This window comes from Grus americana, chromosome 1, assembly GCF_028858705.1.
Source record: "Grus americana isolate bGruAme1 chromosome 1, bGruAme1.mat, whole genome shotgun sequence".
Taxonomy (NCBI): domain Eukaryota; kingdom Metazoa; phylum Chordata; class Aves; order Gruiformes; family Gruidae; genus Grus; species Grus americana.
This window is the reverse complement of record NC_072852.1, coordinates 105,862,800-105,883,914: the sequence shown is the minus strand read 5'-3', so window position 1 is coordinate 105,883,914 and position 21,115 is coordinate 105,862,800. Positions and strand designations below refer to the sequence as shown.

Sequence of the window (21,115 nt, the reverse complement as noted above, 5' to 3'; positions counted from 1 at the left end):
GTTAAATGTTTCTGAAATCATGACCTTAAGTCTGTGCATGGTTAAATCTGAATTTCCCAGAGGTTTTAAATGCTCTATTAAAATAATTCATTACACAAGTACTTTGCCTCTCTCTCAATTCAGAAAGAATTTAACACACATTTGCAGCTGAAAACTAAAGATGCTGCAGGTTGCCCAATTATATTATTTTCAGTTATAACAAAATTTATTATCCAAATAGTTTAGGGATACAGGTTCCAATAAGGAACTTGCACAGTTAAACCATTTCTGCTACAATTCCTACCAAAGAAGTGCTTTACTACTAGTTACTAAAAAGACCACCCAGCAGAGAACTTGTAAGAGTGAGCAAGAAAGGCAAAAATTTCAAAAGCAACTTTTCCATTTTTCTCCACTTTGCAGATGATGAATGCCAACATGCAACTTTTCATTTCTTCATTTCCAACAGAAAGGACAGGTCTGCTCTGCGCTTTTCTAGTCTCCTCAGGAGATTTCTTTAAAATTTACCCAAACGATGGGAGGGAGGGCAAGAGATTCAGCAGCATCTCTTACTGATGAATCCAATGAACATAGAAGCTTTTTCATTAGGTACATCCAAAAATCTCCTTCAAGCAAATGTATTAATTTGAGTGTCCTTATGACTTTTCTCCAACTAGAATAGGTCTGTAATATTGGAAGCTACACTGGCAACGGAAGCAGCAGTTTAAAAAAAAAGAAATGCAATAGCACCCACAACACCTTACTTCAGTAGTTAGTTACAATTTGTGGGCACTTTCCCTGGTGAGCAAACAGATGTAAACTCTGAACTCTTTGGATGTCCTGTGATTTCAGTATGGAGAAGTAATGCAGCTTTTCATCTCAAACTAAATGCAGGATCTTAAGTTAAGAAATATTTGCTTGGGGATAATTAATGACTAATCACTTGCTCTGTTGAAAGGTATTCACACAGGACAAGTGATTCAGCATCAACTTTTTTCAAAATAAAGCACAGTGACATGCAAGTCAAGCCCTAACAACAACATACAGTCTAGTATGTAGGAGCACAACAAAACAAAAATCAGCAGAAAATAAAGGGAAACTACAGAGTTGTTCTTCATATCCTAACAGCAGTTACTATTTCTAACAGAGATGTAAGGACCTATAAGCTATGAAGTCTAATAAAGATAAATACATTTCGGTAGTATTTTAGCAAGAAGATTATTTGCTAACTTAAGTTCTGGCACTGTGCTTTCTGCACAATACAGGGGACTAGAAGCAAGCCTTTTCCCTGCTTTAAACATTAGGATAACTTAGTGGCTTCACCAGTATTTGACAGCTGTAATTTTTTTGCCATCAGCTCCATAACGAACATACAGTGCTCAATTTGGAACCAAATGCTGGAGTGATTACAAGATCTATCAAATGCAAACTTAATGCAATAATTTAGTAATAATTGCTCTACTGACTCATCTAAACCAATCCCACTTCTAAGAACACCCTTCCCCACAATATTTAGAGGCTCTCTTACCCGCATCCACATATGTTTGTTCATCTATCATCCCCTTCAGTTTATTAGAAACACACGGATGCACCTCACAGGATAAGTGTAACAAATTACTGGTGTTTAGAAGGAGCAAGAGGCAATTTCTTTCCATCAGAAGCCTAGCAAACTACTTAGAGACATCAATTCAAGCAAGTGAGGAGAAAGAGAAGTGTATATATAAAGTATTAACACTTGCTACAAGAAAGCCATTTTCTCTTTACCCTCTTTTGAGATGAGATGATATATAGCTTTAACTAAAAGACACACCCCTAAAAAAGCTTCCCCCAAAAACCCGTTATGAAATTAAGCTGTTACAGCTTCCTGGAACAGCACAGCTATGTATATTCCTTATCTGCCAAAGCACTCAAGAGAGCCTCCCTGTTTAAATAGAGACAGCAGTTACAAAATAATGGGAGTTCTATATGTTTTTACTTTGTATATAAGGCAACAAATTTACCAGTAGTATACTTTATTTGTTTTACACATCTGGACATTTATCAGGTAAATGCTTTAGGCATGAGATTTCTTCATTTAATAGTCATTGTCTCACTATCCCTCTACTAAGTAGTCTTAATTATGCATGAATTGTACACTAAAAAACCTCTTTAACTACAATAATTTGCTTCTGTTGTGATGATACCCAAAGCAATTTGATGGAGTTATTTTTGAATTAACATAACTATAGAGAAACTTTATCATATTTGGGCAGAAAGCTGCAGAAGAGACTTTTTCTAGAAATAAGTAGACTAAGAGTGTGTTAGTTCATGTTTCATATTACACAAGAGAAAATAAACTGAAAGGTCAGTTGAACAGTTACAGCATTGCCCTTTTCCAAGGTAATCAGCAGAGCATGTAGCAAAGACATGAACACAAGCGTGACTGGAAAGACAGTAGCTGATAAAGAGGCTTTTGGTGCCAAAAGCATGTGGGACAAAATACCGCACTCTCAATGCCCATCGAGGAGTGTGGCATACTGCAGGCCTTACTTCAATAACTCTGATTTATTACTTTAATTTGAAATTATGTTCTTGTTAAACATTCAGGTTTTCATATTGCCAAAACACACTAGAATATGTAATACTGAACATTAATCACATTCCCAGGTAAGCTACAGGAACCATATCGTTATTAATTTGTTTGTAATAGGGACACAATATAGTCAAAAATTAATTTATCGGGTTTACTAATGCATTTTTCCTTTAAGTACACAAATTCTTCTTGTTATTCAGTACTGTTTAACTGGAAACTGTAGGGTAGATTTCCCACCCTCCAATATTAAAAGGAAGTTTTTTTCCTTTTTGTAGAATGTATTTATTAATAGCCCTTCCAAAACAGTTTCTACTCATCATATTAACTTATGCTTAAAAGCCACCTTCATCCAGAAGGAACTCACTCAAATGATTTATCAGAATTACTTTTAATGAAGCCTTAAACAACAGCATATCACTTCCCATTTATTTCCACTGCCAACTATTTCTAACAGGCTATCTTTGTATTAATAGATATCAAGGTCTACCAGGGGAAAGAGTCAGTGATTCCCACAGCACTACCTCAAAGTTGGAATCAAAACACAAACTAAAAGCAGTAGCTACACAAGAGGCTTCAGGGCAAAAACACCACAGAGTATTTTTACATGAATTTATAACATGACTTGGTGGGCAACCGTTATTACCTCTTGAACATATTCAGTAACCTGGAAGTGTCAGTCAGCACCATTTCAAAAGAAATTTGTGTTGTGAGAACCAGCCCACACACCTCCTATGGGTTGTAAAAGCTCTGTACAAGGACAAGACAATCTAGACTTCAGTAACTATTTAATTTAATTTTAGTTTTTTTAAATAAAGCAATTTTGAATGTTGTGGGTGGTTGTTTTTTATTAGCTTGCCACAGCAGTAAACATAAGCAGCCATGTTTCTTTTCAAATTTAGATTTCAAGTCTGCTGCATCAGTTTGACTTCCACATTCTTAGTAACGCTACAAGTAACATTAACTGGCATAAATGAAGCTCAACACAATGCTAAGACAGACTTATCTTTCTAAATAAACACCCAGAGTTAAGAATCAAAAGTTTTATTTGTCTACTAAACAGGAAAAAGCTTTTAAGTCAGAAGTCACTTCTGATTATTTCAAGTAACACCAGATATTTCTCACTACCTTAGCAACCCAACCCACTTTAGTGGGCACATTATGTAGTAAGAATTGCTATTTGAATTTCCTAACAGGAAACTGAGCAGCTGTTCTAGCTACAACTTCATTGTTAGTTTGGGTAAGTCTTACTTCATCTCCTTTTAAAATACGTTTCAGATATTAAAAACAAAGTCTTGATTGAATGGATCAGATCAATGGCTTGTATATCCAAGCAGTTTACTATTTGAAAGTTAAGTTGGAAAGTTAAATAAAAATCTTCTCATCCCTAATAACCAAACGAAAAATCACTACAGGGCTGTTTCCTTGTCAAACTTTAAACAGATTTAAATGGATAGCCATCTTAAGAGGCTGTCAAGCCCATTAGCTGTACAGAGCTGTTCTTTTAGACCACACATTCTATTCACCAAGCACACCTGGTCTGCTAGCTGGGTTGCCTGTAACACTGATTAAGAAGAGTAGCCCTTTTAGAAGATAGTTTTAAAGAAAAAACATTACCTCCGGTGTCTGGAAAATAAGATCTGGAGGGATTTGGAGGTGGGGGTAGGAACACCACTGAGCTACTTTACCTTCTACATTATTGCACCAGCTTCAGGCACATTAGCAGAAGCACTGCATTGGCTTCATAGCACAAGCTTGTCTAAATTTAATTCTTAACTGCTTTCACTGCAGACAGGACCAACAAGGAAAGTCAAGCACTCAAACATTTATATAGTCCACAATGCAAAGTGTTTATCATTTAGTATCAACATACTAGAAGTATAATTACAACATGTCTACTTAAGAAATGTCTGTAACTAGTCCCAAGCAATCAAGCCTATTCCCACAGATGATGAGCAAGCACAAAGCATGTATTGTTGTTGACTGCTGCTGTGAATAGTTGTATACAACAGCTTACTTTATTTATGGCCAACCATTTTCAAGGTGCAGTCTAAAAGCTGCTCTTTTTCCAGACTTCAGAAAGAATGAGTACAAAGATCAGAAATACTAGTCATTAACTAATTTGTACCATCATCTAAAAAAAGAGAAGTATAAACAAATTCTCAAAGTTATTGTACTGAATATTCAAGCCTCTTTAGAAAAGAGAAGAGTTCAGATTTTAGACAGTCCACCTACTCTTCTGAAACATTAAGCTCCTTGACACTATCTTTAATCTGAGTAAAACTACATGAATTGCTGCATGCCAAAAATTTGTTAAGCACTTAACTGCAGAAAGAACGCTACTCAGCAGTTGTTGGATTCATCCCAACCACATACTATTTTTTCACATGATTTAAGCTCATAAGTACATGTGACATAGCTTCCAATACACCTACCTTCTGACAGGATTGTGGCTGTATTTGATGTTTGCAGGGACAGCCTGATAATCATAGAAGTCACCATCACTTTGCAGCCTGCAAGCACGTTAGTCTCTTGTCTAAAATGCAACTTGCCTGTCACAACATTAAAAAGCTTATGAATCAAGTTTTGAATTGATATGACTAAAGGAAATTGTAAACGAGAGGAGAGTAATAATTAATACTGCATTACTATGCAAGACTCATATCACCTACTATAAATGACTCAAGACTCAGCAAGACAATGAAGTTTACATCAGAATTTTAAGGATCTGAAGTGATGAAGTAACTTGGGACACACAGAAAGCCACTTGCGACAATTCAGAGGGTGGGGGAGAAGGAGGAAGGAAAAAACCCACAAACTTAGCCTGGTATTGCCAGGGTTAGTCATTCTGATATGCGGCATACCCAAGTGCAACCATAGTCCTACTCTTAGAAAGTACTACTGTCAAAGCTTCAGAGATCATGGAATATTAACATTTGTCTAATACTAGGAGTTAAGAAATACAAGATGAACAAGCTGTCTACTGGGTGGAGAAAACCTCTCCGTTTTTACAATTTCAGATTCATCTTGTCTGCCTAAGTCTCTAGTAGTTGTTTTAGAAGATGCATATAAGTTAGAGAAGACTTTCATATCAAATTTTGATATAAGCTTTATTTACGCAGAACCTTTTGTATAGAAAGTTAATATTACTAAGCTTTCACTTACTTCATATGGATAAACTTAAACAGCAAAAAGGCTGAGCAATATAGTAATGGACTATATGCTAGATAGGATTTCCCTTTTCAGTAATTTTCTACCCCCACTATGACATTCCTATGACCATTTAGTATGTTTTTTCCTCTTATACAGGAATTTGGACAGCTTACACTGCTGACACTTCAAAGTACAAAATAGAAAAAGCAGTGCACTACACTTGACTAAAAATATAAATATGTATATGATTATCTACAAAACTGGGTGTTTACATTAGGTGTATACACACAAAACATTCCTTCATTCTCCCTTCTCTCACCTGAAACACATACAACAGAACATAAAAGTCATATCTTATTGGAACTAAGCCTAGAAAAACACTAGTAGCTCCAATTCTCAGCCTGGAGAGCTGCCAAAGTAAAACCTACAAACTGAAGCCAAACAGGACAACAGGTTAGTCCCAGAGTTTCAGTCAGCATAGCCTCCTTATTTGAGGTCAACTTGATGCACACCAGCACAAGGGAATAATGAAGGAGGAAAGCCATGAGCCAACAACTTTAGTTATTCAGTTTGTCAGGAAATTAGCTTCTTCATTTATGAGCTATGCATCAAGAATAAAGCTGGTAAAGACTTCTGAGGCATCACGGAAGAAAAATATTGTTAGGTAAACAAAGAATTAATGTGTGTATTTTTTCATCACAATGCATTCACTACATCAGAGCAGCCTGAGTACTTGTTATTCCATAAATACTTAATTTGTAAACTGTATATAACCCACCAAAAATTCCATACTTAAGCCTTTTCTTCTCTTGGAGAGCCTGAACTCATGTTCAGCTTCTACAAGGCTACATGTACATTAGCATCTATAGCTGTAATCTTCTATTCTTTCCCTCCCAATACGCATAGTTTGAGCACTGCCACTTAAAAGTATTTTTCAATTATCATCTGAATTGGTATAAAATGAAAGATTTTAGTGTAAAACATATGCAAAAATTGACAGAGGTGATGCCAACTAAATAGAAGTAGAAAATTTCCCTTAGGATCAGGGCCCCAGAGGGTGCAGAATCCCCTTCCCTGTAGGTTTGAGGCCCAAGAGAACAAAAACTTGCACAATCCAGTCCCTATTCAACACTGACCTGATTCTGAGCAGGAGGCTGGGACACAGACAGCATTCAGGGGTCCCCTCAAACCAGAATTGTTCTGTGAATATTTAGTACTTTACACTTTCTGAAGCTAGCCAGTTCTGCTTAAGAAAAACAAAGAACATGTCAAGATATAAAAAACCACCAACAATGCAGACAATGATAGAAATACTACAAGCACTGCAAATGCCAAAGTACTCTAATATATCTTAGATTACTGGCAATCACATACACCTCCCCTAAGCTTGCATTAATTTTCTTTGTACATGTATCTATGCACACAGACAAAACGAATTCCACAGTGCTAAAATAAAAATGTACAAAACAGTCCAGTTGCTACCTTTAAAGAAGCTTTGCTATCATTGTCAGTCAATTTTGCCTCAAATATCTTACTAGCATATAAGTTTTTGCTGTGTAATTTAAAATCAATTAAAGTAGTTACAAGTGTAAGGTGAACTTTTACATCAATATTACCTGTGAAATGTTACAATTATGGTAACCACCTACTCACATGGAATTAATATACTTATGAAGTTATTTCTATTTTAATTCCTTATATACAAGTTATATAATTGCATAGTACACACTATACAGAGATGTTTGTGTATACACATTGTTTCAAAGCATTCTGGAAATGTAAACCAATTTAATATTTGTGCTGAAAACCCTGGAATTTGTCAGAGTATAAAACACTGAGGGATTATGGATGCAAGATTGTATTCATACTGGATGTTATCCAATATTAAAGATTTTTTCTTTTAACCAAACATTTTTCTTTTTCTTTTAACCAAATATTACTGGTGCGATTTTTGAGTCTTTCTTCCTGGATAACTGATTCTAACAAGAGACCATCCATATCCTTGAGTGTTCTGCAACAGAGAGCACCAACCTTCAGGAAAGGTAATGCTACTATGTTTTCTTCATAACTGAAGCACAGAACTGCTGTTCAACAGTGTTTAATCTCTACAGGAAAGTGACCTCATTTTCTATCCCACCAATACTAGCAGGAGCGTGAAGCCACCACATGATACCTTATGTACCTTCCTGCTACCGACTGGCAATTCCCCTGTAACTACTACCGCCAGCCTCTCATTTATGCCAGTAATGAGATTCTTGAGGTAAAATTGTGTCAATATTTGAGTTTTATAAAACCTAGGTCCTTTACCCTACATTTCAGTCAGCTTTTGGTAACTTTAAATCAAGTGCATCAGCCCTAATTCTACAAGGCTGAACTTGAAAATCCTTAATAAATCAATGGGGGGAAGAGTCCTTTGCAAAGGACACTGGTCTCCAGGATATAAAAGAAATTAATCCTAAATTTTCAAGACAGCCATAATGTTCTTTGTGGCTTTTGAAAAGCTACCCGTTACTAGCTGTTTAACATGTCTGTCTGTCTTTGCAAACCTCTATTAAGTCAAATCAGCAGACCTCTACATCACCAGGGAGGGAACCAGTCTGCCTCACTGCAGCGTCATGGGTAGAATTGGTTTAATGTTCACACATTAGTCTCTTACAAAACAGGCTTTAAGCGTGTATCTCCCTCATTTTAAGATCTCTTGAAGGAAGCCTGGATTCTTCCTTATAATAATCTTAATTATTCTTGCACTTTTCTGTGCTGAGCATTTTGCTCCTTTAGGAACATGCACGCTAAATGAACTATTCTATTTCTTTTAAAAGCTAAGCCATGGACCATCAGTGGGTGCAGCATTTGACAAAGTTTAGATACCTTTGTTCAGAAAGCCCCAGTGTGGCATCCCAATGAATTACGTTACACAACACTTGCATTTGGTCATGACAAAAAGCATTCAGCAACAGACCAGAGAGATAAGAGACTCTTGTGGAAAGGCCCTTCTCACCACCAGTCCTTCAGTACGGGTCAGACATGTAAATGCAGGCCAGAACCATGGCCTCTTTCCCAAACCCAGAGTTTCACACAGCTGGTGCAGTTAAGTTTCATGTCTCACATGGAATCACAGGAGCAAGAGAAGCTCATTCGAGGTTACCAGCACATGCGTTACAGGTGCTGTATCATGTAAGTGTGATAAGAACAATAAGCAAGTCTTGGGTCTAAACTGAACATACATTCTTCCCCCCTCCCCCCCCACTCATCATACATGCAGCTGATTAAAACAAATTTTCAACTTGCCAGATGACTTGAGAGAAACTTAAGATTATCAATCATTCCTAATTAAATATAAACTTTTAGATTGCTTACTGAGAAAAATCCACACTAAAAAAATTTTGAAGGCACATCAGTATGTCATGGACAACACGAACAAAAACTGATCTGGACAACACTGAAGAGCTCAAACTACTAATTCATCCCTCTTTTGTCGAGTTGCAAGAACTGCACTGCACTTATGCAGCACTTGAATTTTGGGGGACTCGCATTTACACCCCAACACAGCTAATACGGATTTCAGCTTCCATACGTTGTAGGACACTGCTCTATTGAGACCCTTGACCAGCATTCTGGACCTAGTCAGCAGAGATGGCTTCCCCACCAGCCTTCCCATGGGGCTCCTCTAGCAGTGCAGGCTCCTGGCACTTCCCAGCTCCAGGGCAAGCGATAGAAGGGGCCTGTAGCCAGGACCTGACCTGCTCTTTGCCCGCAGCCTTCCCTTTTGGCAAGACCGTCCCCCTCCCAGGCTTTTAGCTCCCCAAGCAACAGGGCTACTTTTCGCCCATATAGTTCTCAAAACAAGCACGAGTGTCCATGATACAATTTTATGCATCTAACATTTCAAATAGCTCACACATAGCCAAGACACAGAGGGAAAAAAAGAGTCATGAAAAATAAATGAAATCCATTCTGCTAAAAGTTTAAGGTAGCATGAAGGGAAAAGCTGTTCTTTAACTCATTATTTACATATTAAGTTATCAGGCAAACAGGTAAGCAGTTTCAAAATAACTATCTTGGCAGAGACAGATGCCTATAACATGAGTGGCAGTGAACGTGACATTTGGTAACTTCTTCCTAAACCAAACAGCATTTAAGGCCTACATTTTAAAACTGAATCCTGCCCCATCACTGGTCAACTAGCTCTTTCTAGATTAAAATTTCAGCATCACACACCCTCCATATTTGCTTTAAGAATAAATTCTGAGTAGCAACTAGTTGTCAGTGTTTTTTGGGGGTTGGCTTTTTTTTGGGGAGGATGAAGTTGTTAAAGCAACATAAACTATCCCAGCTTAAGTTAATTATTAATTTCCTTTTTTGTTTGTTCTCCCAGAAACAAAAATAAAGCTAGTCGTAAATTTAACTCAGACCCAGCATAGCTATTCTGAAGATCATTCAGTAAACTTCAAAGTTTTCTGATTGCAAGTGTCCAGAAAATCCTCACTGCTTGGACAGTTCAGAGAAAAAATATCCATTCCAAAAAAAAGTCACACAAAACATATGCACACAAACAGTGGCCCAGATCAAATCCATGAATAGCATATCTTGGACACAGTTGAATAGCCAAATTTCATTTCATTAAAAATTTTGAAGACTGAAGAACAAATGCTGCCAAATTATACGATCACTTAAAATTTTGGCTTGTATTTGTAATCTCCATTATTTTTGAGCTGTGTGGTCCCATCTCACTAGCTCCATACAAACTGACAGCATCCTCTACTCCCTCACCCCTGACAGCCCGCATGAAAACTCCTAAGTTTCAGTAGTATACATCATGTTCTGATTAACATATTTTAATAATACTGAAATATTAAGAGTTATAACAATGATGCACAATCAGCAATTGTTATGATACCTTTTGCTTCAGAAATACTTCCCCCCTTCCTGAAAGTTTACTTTAAGATACAATCCAGACACACCGTAGACATTACAGGTACCCCATGCAAAAAGAAAATCAGTTCTAGATTACTAGAAAGTATGTAGGTCTTTGATTATGATTTCCACCTTTCTAAAATCTTTTTTGTCTTTCTTTGTAAGTAATAGTCTGGAGGGAATTTCCTCCCAGTACCTTGTAAGCTAACGAAGTGCTGCACTTTGCAAAAGAAAGATTTATTATCAGCCTTGGAATCCCCAAATCCCCAAAGACTATGAAGTGCTGGCTTGCACACCCACAATACATACTACCGATTGCTCCCTGTGTAAGAGGTACACAACAAATACTTACAAGGAAGACGAAAAAGGGTTCTGTGACAGGCAAAAGCACAAACGAAGTAATTACTGTAAATAGCAAACAGAAGATGCAACACAGGATACCTGTCTAATCTGAAAATACACAAAATGTTTGTGTATTTTACCCTTTCATAGTATTTGGTTAAATCAAGATTACTTTGCAATAATCATGGGCATTTTGTATTGTCAGAAATTTATCATGACATGTTTTTTTGTTTGGCTGGGTTTTGGTAAGGTATAAACATTTCCCATAATATATGGCATTCACTGGAATACTGACATGATTGTATCCAAGACAAATTGCATCATGAATAGTGCAGAAACTATTCTTTTAAGATTTGACAGTTACCTGTATTTCCAGGAATTTAACAAAAAGCAGTTACATGATTCCACCTACTAATAAACATTTCAGTGACATCTAGACAGGATATCAGTACAGTAAGAATTAGTGAAGAGTCACACTGAAATACACCATTATTCTACCTGAAGGTTGATAGTCATCTTACTCATACACACAATGCAATGATGCAGTTATCTAAGCTCCTCGCATTTGACCAGCTCTTCACATCAGCTATCACAGCAGAGCACAAAGGAATGAGCCAAGCAGAAGCAATACTCCACTACGAAAGTTACTGAGATTTTGTGTGATCTGCAATTACCATGTCACTGCAATAACTATCATGAAAAGTAATACTACAAGGTGCAATTACAAGCTGTTTCTTCCAGTCATCTTATAACCACTCTATTATTTAAAAAACCTAACCACAAACAACCCCCACACCAGACTTCCTCTTCATAGCTGGAAAACAAAACACAGCAAAGTCTGATGCTTTCAGAAAGAGATATGTAACCCAAGGTTTTGTTACCACCTCTAGAAGTGGTCTGCAAATCTTCATTCCCTATTTCCCTTTCCCTCTGCTCCCAAGTTTGCCTTGGGTCTCACCTCACCCAGCCTTTTTCATTTTAATTTCACTGTTGATGCAATAAAGTTTTTTTATAAGTTGCAAAATAAAATTATTTGACAAGACAGAAATTCATATTTATATTACAATAGGCACTCTGTGTGTATTAAAGAACACTGGTTTCTGAAAATTTGCTTTGGCTGTATTATAAAAGGTAGAGGAAGCAAAGTATATTAGAATTTTATGGTAGTACATGCAACAGTATCCTAACATTCTACCCTCCACAGGTTACCATCTATTCAGGCTTCCAAGTCAGTAAGTTTTGAAACATTAGACTTAATCTGACATCCTACACTGCAACAGACCAGCTTGTTTGCCAGGGACATATACAATTTTAAGATTGTTTAACAAATATCTGTCATTCAAATAAGGTCATATATGTACCTGTATTAGGCAAGACCTAACTTTTACAAAGTCCCAAATTCAATTTCATGATCTTGATACCTGAAGTAAAGCCAACAAAAAACATTATGCTTATATAGCACAAAGCACGCACACATCAAGAAATACTATAACAGCACACAACTTTCTCACCAAGTAGCAAGTTCTTTAAATGTGGCTGGGGAAGGTGAAAAAGGCACACCTTGCACAGTCTGGCAAACAGTTAGTAAGCAGCTTAGTTAGATACTTATTTATAGTTATTTAAGCCCTCAAAGCTTCATTTTATTTTCCCCACCCCAAAGCCTATAGTGTCTCATACTGCATGAACAGAAGCAACTACACATCCCCCAGTTATACTTCCCAGTTTATATCACAAAGGGACCCTTCCCGTGCACATCTGTCAAGACTACAATTTTCTCTTCACTTCGATTTTCCTTATAGTTTCTTTCCTAATTTACAAGTAGATCAGTAGATGAAGGAATATCAATAGAAATAGCAGGAGAAAAGAAAGTCTTAAGCCAAAGCTTCTAACCTAACAAACGATGCCTTCATTGCCAAAACACACGTACAACACTAGTACCATCTCTACTGTTTTCTGGATGCCTGTCTACATCTTACAGGCCATTAGATTTTTAGATGATCAGACAAAAGCTCATAGCCACTGAATTTTGAGGTTTCTACAATACCTCTTCTCTTCTGTAGGGGAAAGCAAACCACTGCAGAAATACCAGCTTGATGAAGCACAGTGAGACCCAGAGCACTCTTGACTAACTGTTTTTCACTTCCCTCCTATCTTCTCCAATAGAGCTGTGCACAAAATCTCAGTCTTGGTCAGCCTATTCTGCACAAAGCTTTAGAAAGCCAGTAAAGTCATTTACAAGCTGCAGGGGATTGAACACTTTCTTTGCATTGACATTTGAGAATCAAAAACTTCAGCAAAACAGATTCAGGAAGCTAATCCACTACAGACAGATATTAAAACCACACAACACCCTATACCTCCACAAAAAACCCTTTCCAGTTTAAAATAAAAACACTCAGATGTCTGAAAACTTTTTTGGAAAATGTCAAAAAGATACAAAAATCACCAGTTTACAACTTTCCAATTGCTTTCCTTAGCATGGGCTAAATGTTGTTGCTTGTATTAGACAAACCTCATCAAGCATTTAAAGAAAACTTATCTGTGAAAACATCTCAGTGGTATTTTTACAATTGAACAGCCAACTACATGCATATGTTGCTGACAAGAGTCAACAATACCAAGAGCAGCCTTTGTAATCAATGACCCACAGTAACCAGTAGAGCCAAATACCTGAAATTCAATCTGTCTCCTCTTCATATAGTCCACAAGTTGCACAAGTGTGGTGTCAAAATTTGTACTTGTCAGTCACAGTAACATCTAAAGGACTCATGCAAGTGCACTAGAAGCTGTCTCTGACCTTTCAAAAGGTGAAGACTATTGTTCTAAAACCAGGTTTACATTAGAAGTGCTTGTTAATGCATTAGAAAATACCATTGGTGAGCAACATCCTTTTTGCTGGAAAAGTCCTTAGTGCAGATGTCATTAGACCAAGGAATTAATCACTAGAAGTTTTGTCTGGGTTGAAGTAGGCACCAGCAACAATTTGTATTATCGACAGCATGCTCTTGCACCTATAAACTGTATTCACTGCACAATGACTCCTCCGATATTGTATGCTATACTGGCAATGTCTTTCTGTGGACATTTTCTACTTTCTTTGGACTTTCTATTTCAATACCTCTGTTTTTTGGGTTCCCTGCCAATGATGATTATCCAACCTACACCCCAGAACTGATGAAGTATTTTTGGGAAAACACTGTTAAAATTGAACAGCATTAACTGACAGGTACTGGATTTGCAGCAAACTATGCTGATCCCTGCTACGTAAGGACAAACAAGCAAGCTGTTCAGAGGGATATCTGGAAAAGAATCAGATCTTGACAGACTTGGCATTTCCCACCTCCGTAGGGCCTGGGAGATGTTTCTGTCAAGAGTCATTATGGCCAAAGTGTTCTACAATGTCACTTAATGGACATAATTGCACTTACAGCTACCTCCATTTTAAGTTGGAAGCCAAAGTCAACCATGACTGTTGCTGAAAGCTCAGTCCAATACCTACTTTGATGACAATACATCATTTATGATATCAGCGAAGGTGATGCCTTACTTCTGGTTCTGCAATTCAAAGGCCCACAGCTCAGATGAAGTTTTTGCTTATTGTATTAAAGAGTGGTTTTTGTTTATGTAATTGTTTCTAAGATTTACTGTTAAGCAAAAAAACAAATAGCTTGGCCAAAATACACAATGGGTGATAGTCACACTCGAAGACATCACTCATTATCTTGTAATATTCACTCCATAACTTCATGGTCCAAAAGAGATCCTATTCAGGAGGCAAAGATACTTTAATCCAGTCATTGTTATTGTGCAGTAATAACATTCCTCGTTTACTGGCTGGGCTAAAATAGTTAACGTCCTTGTGCTATTCAGGTTGAAATTTGCTGTATTTTCACGTGAGAATAATCATTATGTCTATTTAGGTACCTAATCTTTTAGTAAAGCTTTTCACATCGTTCCCAGAATTCACAAGTTGTAGCTGAAATACCTCCAATCTCCATACACAAATTGACTGTGCTGCTCTTAATTTTACCAATTGTGGAAACTACAGACACCTTCTACCAGTTAAAGGTGTCAAGGACTAGGTTAGTCCTTAGTATAGGTTCTATACTATGAACGTACTTTTTCATCCTGTTATTAGTTCATGGAAGAAGTGGCAGACTGCTTTCCTCAGAAGAAAAAAAGTGTATTTTTGAACAATCAATCAGATTTATAGATTGAGTCTTCTGCTGCCATTAAGAACTTCATCAGCATCAAGGAACTTGTACTTTAATTATCCAATTGAAAAAAGTTAAGCAGTTTAAATTTAAACAATGCATGCATGAAACCTGCTGAAACACACTGTATTGGGAGCCTTGCAGAAGACATTGTATTTGAGGAGTTGGTGACATTGAATGGGTCCCATATGCTCTGTTGGGCCTCATACTTAGGGCTTAAGAAGCCTGAACTTTAGCATGAGTAGCCAGCCACTACATGGGAACCAGCTGGAGTGCCCTGCCTGGGTCCGTGAGGATAAAGCAAACTGAGAACCATCTTCAGCTCTAAAACATGCTCAGACCTGTCTCTGAAGAAAACATACCTTAAAATCAGAGAAAAGACAGCTCACACTATGAATCAGCATTTACTTCATGGCAAATTCTGGGGATAGAGGAGTGGAATCTATATAGAAGTGACATAGCTAAGTTTCCCCATACAGTATCAGTACCTGGCATTATCAGTCTATAGATTAAGTCTGGTAGTTAACATCTCCAACGTCCCCTAGTCTTGCCCTCCTTCTGCAAGTTTGAACTTTTTATCCGTGGTCTACCTGAGCAATGTGAAAAAAATACACATCATACATTACACTTACACTGACATTATAATCTAAGGCCCCTTTCTCAAAAAAAAAATGCATCGCACCATCTAATAGAATTAGTACCTTGAACTTTTGAGGAAAGTTGTACATACACCTACCATCAAAACTATGTGGTGTCTAAAACTGCGAGAGCAGGGGATGGAGATGAAGGGGTAATCTTCAGTTTTGATGTGGTTTTATTTACATTAATTTACAGTGTTTAAGTAACAAATAATCAGATTTATGAACTCATACGTTTATTTATTTTAGGATAACAACTACAAAGGAGCTAGAAAAAGCTCTTCTGTCCAGAATTTCTGATGATACGAAGAATATCCAAAGAAGTTCAGCAAATAAATTTAAATGCTAACAAGTGTTATTTATAATTTTGTGTCTGAAAGACCTAATCACTATAATCACATTCAAATTACACTGCACTAGCATTACTATTAAAAATTTGTTTGCTGCTATTTAAAAAAGCTGTTAGGAGCCTGATTTTTTTTATTAAATACTTTCCAATTGTTGTAAACAGGATTCAAATAAAGCAGCAATATTTTGAAAAAACCTTTCAGGTGTTTACAAAATTAAGTATTAAAGAACTCACTCTTATTAGAAGACTCTTATCAAATATGCCATAGATTAAATCAGCGAATTCCATAAGCCATAAACATGCCAATGAACCCCAATGGAGGCAGTATGTATACACATGCTAGCTAAAAACTCCTCCAAAAAGCTCTATGTGTCTATATACACTTGTACATTAAGTCCATGAAGTACAATTAATAAAGATATTTTTAAGTATTTTCCCCAAAAGCTATGAAGGAAGTTGTACAGGAAACAAAAAAGCTAGCTTTCACACTCCAATCAAAAACTTTACACCACTGAAAGCTAAGAGACAACTAACTACCCGGAATTTTGCGGACTAAGAAATAGCTGCCTGCACATCAAGTGAAACATCTCCACACAGCCCAGGCATAGGCCTTTCTTTCAAAAGCCTCAGGGATCCCTTCTTTGGGGGGGGGGGGGGGGGGGGGGGGGGAAGGCATGCCAAGGACAAAAGAGGAAAAACATATACCTTTCAATATTGTCACTAGTACCAAACTGCTACCTTAATTACTTTTTTATAAACCATTTATCACTTTAGGCTTTCTCCCTTACTGCCTGACAAAAGAGAGTAAATGCTTATTTTAATTTGCCTTTAAGAAAGGGAAAAAACCTGCATAGACAATGGATATAGACCAAAGTAGCTAACCTAAATGCTATGCTTTGCTGCAGTCTCTCCCATCCCTTTGGAGTCTCAATGAAAAGATTTTTTTCTACTGGTGCTACATGCTGAAATTAGTTTGGTATCCCACAAGGGCTTGCTGTTGTTCAAAACAACTGCTAGCCAGGGGCAAGGAAGTAGCAAAGAGATGAACAAAGAAAGAAACACAGGGGCAAAGAGGGTAGCATCCTAATTAAAAAAAAATGGGGGCAGATACAGCTATCTAGCCTCCTAAAGCCTGGACCAAAGGGAGAATATAGTACAACCACCATGCTACTTGCAAGATGAAAAATTTAAAGTTATTACTACACTGATAATTTTTTTTTTAAGATGTATTTTTCTAAATCACTTCCTCTAAGTGAGGATAAAAAATTTACAGAAGACATCTGATCCCTATTGAAAGGGAAATGAAAAACCTCTTCCAACAGACTATGCTTCACTGGAAAACCTCACATACATGTCCATAGATCCCATGCCACAGGCAGTACTGGACACATACTGTTACTCCTGAAAACGGAACTATTTTAGTACAAACAATATCCATGTATTGAACTTGAAATACATGATAATCCATGAGCTTTCCAAATATTAAGTTAAAGCTTGGGAGTTCATGTCAGCTAAGAGAGAGGATTTGTTTGTTCAGATTTGAGTCACCTGGCTCATTCAGCATGCAGAAGTTTTACCATGCTCTCTACTATAACAGTCTCATAAAACAGCTGTAGTCTAAACAGACCCTGAAGCTGTAACGCATGTCTTTTTTCAACTCTGTTCCCTCCCTTCTTACGAAAGGGGGATCTTTTTCCCCCCAATTTGTCCTATATTTCTCCTGGGAATGTTAAGGGGCTTGGGGGTGAGGAGGGCAATTGCAGAAAGGTGGGATGGAGAGAAGGTAACATCAGATGACAAGTCCAATCAAAATACAAACTGAGAAAGGATTTGAGAACTGACAAAAGGTATTTATTTGCCCTAAGTACTTTTATGTGCAAAGTATACAGATTGTGATGCTTTCTGTGGTTCTCTCCAATTTCTTGACACCGTCCTGCATGACATCCTTGTCTCTAAATTGGAGAGACATGGATTCGATGGATGGATCACTCGGTGGGTAAGGAATTGGCTAGATGGTCACACTCAGAGAGTTGTGATCAACGGCTCAATGTCCAAGTGGAGAACAGTGACGAGTGGCATTCCTCAGGGGTCGGTACTGGGACCAGCACTGTTCAACATCTTTGTCGGCGACATGGACAGTGGGATTGAGTGCACCCTCAGCAAGTTTGCTGATGACACCAAGCTGTGTGGTGTGGTTGACATGCTGGAGGGAAGGGATGCCATCCAGAGGGACCTTGACAGGCTTGAGAAGTGGGCCCGTGCAAACCGCCTGAAGTTCAACAAGGCCAAGTGCAAGGTCCTGCACGTGGGTTGGTGCAATCCCAAGCACAACTATAGGCTTGGCGGGGAATGGATTGAGAGCAGCCCTGAGGAGAAGGACTTGCAGGTATTGATTGATGAGAAGCTCAACATGAGCCAGCAGTGTGCACTTGCAGCCCAGAAAGCCAACCGTGCCCTGGGCTGCATCAAAAGAGGTGTGACCAGCAGGTCAAGGGAGGTGATCCTGCCCTTCTACTCCACTCTTGTGAGACCCCACCTGGAGCACTGCGTCCAGCTCTGGGGGCCCCAGTACGAGACAGACATGGAGCTGTTGGAGCGAGTCCAGAGGAGGGCCACGAAGCTGATCAGAGGGCTGGAGCCCCTCTCCTGTGAGGACAGGCTGAGAGAGTTGGGGTTGTTCAGCCTGGAGAAGAGAAGGCCCCGGGGAGATCTAATTGCAGCTTTCCAGTACCTGAAGGGGCCTACAGGAAAGCTGGAGAGGGACTGTTTATCAGGGAGTGTAGTGACAGGGCAAGGGGTAATGGGTTCAAGCTGAAGGAGGGTCGATTTAGATTAGATGTTAGAAAGAAATTCTTTACTGTGAGGGGGTGGTGAGGCACTGGAACAGGTTGCCCAGAGAGGTTGTGGAGGCCCCCTCCCTGGAAGTGTTCAAGGCCAGGTTGGATGGGGCTTTGGGCAACCTGGTCTAGTGGAGGGTGTCCCAGCCCATGGCAGGGGGGTAGGAACTAGATGATCTTTGAGGTCCCTTCCAACCCAAACCATTCTATGATTCTTCTTCCCAAGAAATGTGGATTTTAGCTCTAACCTCTAGAGAGCCCCTGCACCAGCTCCTGTCCCAAAATATCACATCTATTTCACAAATGCTTCTATGTGGAGTTAGTGCTACTGTTTGCGCAACAATACAAAGCTATTGTGCAAGTACTTACAATCGGCATGCTGCCCAAATTTTCTCAAAGAAGCTGCACACCAAAGCAGTATGCAACACTTCGTATTTCTATTACACTTCAGCAATTTCCTTAAAGAGTGGCATTTGGCAGGAAGAACTGTTTATGCAGGACAAATCTTACTGAAAGCAGTTAGAGATTCATAACTTCAAAGTCAGCTGTATAAATCTTAGAATGGAAGGCATTAACTAACAGCTTACCAATCCCTGTCAAACCGGGAACATTTACACCGTGGATATCTACCACAATAGGTATCAAAATGATGTTAACAGTAAGACTCGCTTGCATAAAAAGGGATGTCCAAGGGCATTTTAGACAGCCTAAAATACCCACAGTATCTGCTTAAGTTTATCACAGACAGAATGTATTAAACTTTTCTTCTGGGATAGCAGGTACAGTACAATCAAGATACTCCCTAAAGCTGCTAAAATGAGCTGCTGACTTCTACATTTATGCAATTAATTAATTCTAGATGGTCAACTTCCAAACAGTTGTGGTAGCGCAGCATGTTTTCATTGAAAACATACAGTAACTCAGTGTGATTTTAATAAGTCTTTTAGACAATCCCCCCGGTCCTCTTGCCTTTCCTCCAAAGGATATTATCCAATGCTTATACATCCAAAAACTTGATCTGATGATGACACCATATTCACATGTGACCATGGGGAATGCCTGAAGGCATACCTCCTGCACATGCATGTAGCCTGCCTATCAGTGACACACTAGGAAAAAGAGCACCCTCAAAACAGAAGTTTGGCCCCACACACACAGCTGGCACAGAGAGACATGCTTGAACAACCATTGTTTTGTCAAAAAACCCCATGCTAACTGTAGTAACTACCTGCATCCATTTGTGATCAGCACTAAAAGTTTATTTTCCACTTGTCCCAATACAGTGTCTCCTAAAAAGCCTTCTCTATCAGCTCCCTCTTGAAAAAGTTGAGTGCAAATGAAGATCAGACCTTAAACATTGCCCAGAAATAGAAAAATATGTCTCTTCCAGTTGCACATCTTTGCAATGGTATTTAAACACCCTTCAAGATCAATGAAGTATGTTTGTGTATTTTAGCTTATCCACACTCCTATAAGCCTTTTCTTGACCAAAAAGGTGAGGGTTTGTTTTGGTTGAGAGTGGATTACAGAAGAAATACTGATACATTTGAAGTCCACACTCTCCCAAAGTGTTACTTTAAGCAGTGTTTCTCTACTTTCCTACTCCTACCACAAAGGACATCATCCTTGTCTTGGTGCCTCATGCCAGCATCACTTGGAATTGGGAGGACCCAGATCCCAACCTCACTTTAAGGCCAGTGGAACACACGAATGGAGATAAATCACTCAATGAATGCAAGACTAGTTTACATAAGGGCTGAAACTCACATTTGTTATTCCACGAACTAAGCGCTTAGACATTAATGTTGTGTGTGACTGAGCATCACTAAATTCCTTTTGCAGATCTAGGCTACACTTTTTGAACTTCACATAACCTTCTAGCAGTGGTACTCCTACTTCAGGGAGAGTAGGTCCACCCTTACCAGAACTTCATGCCCCACTGTGAACTTATTTTCTCTTCTCTAACACTAATCACAGTGGCAGACATGCTAGCACAAAGTCCAGCAACACAGCACACCAGAACAGCAAGGACATGTGTGAACCATAAGTATAATGTGCCTGAGCAACAGCACTAAAGAAGTGTATCAGATAGAAAACATTACAGCTACCACTACCTTCAAGTA

The 21,115-nt window shown here is 38.4% G+C and overlaps 1 protein-coding gene across 7 annotated transcripts in view; it reads right to left on the bottom strand.

The window, feature by feature from the left end:
- Positions 1–21,115, bottom strand: part of GBE1 (1,4-alpha-glucan branching enzyme 1) — a 173,573-nt gene that overhangs the window by 144,725 nt on the left and 7,733 nt on the right. For 3 of the 7 annotated variants that reach the window (XM_054806013.1, XM_054805983.1, XM_054805996.1), the window contains exon 2: positions 6,835–6,941. The exons of 2 other annotated variants lie outside the window; for them this stretch is intronic. In XM_054806013.1, the coding sequence (XP_054661988.1) occupies positions 6,835–6,870 (36 nt within the window). In that variant the 5' untranslated portion in view covers positions 6,871–6,941. Of the gene's footprint in view, positions 1–1,504; positions 1,727–6,834; positions 6,942–21,115 lie in introns of those variants that run through there. 2 more of the 7 variants (XM_054806020.1, XM_054806004.1) reach the window with 2 other exon arrangements.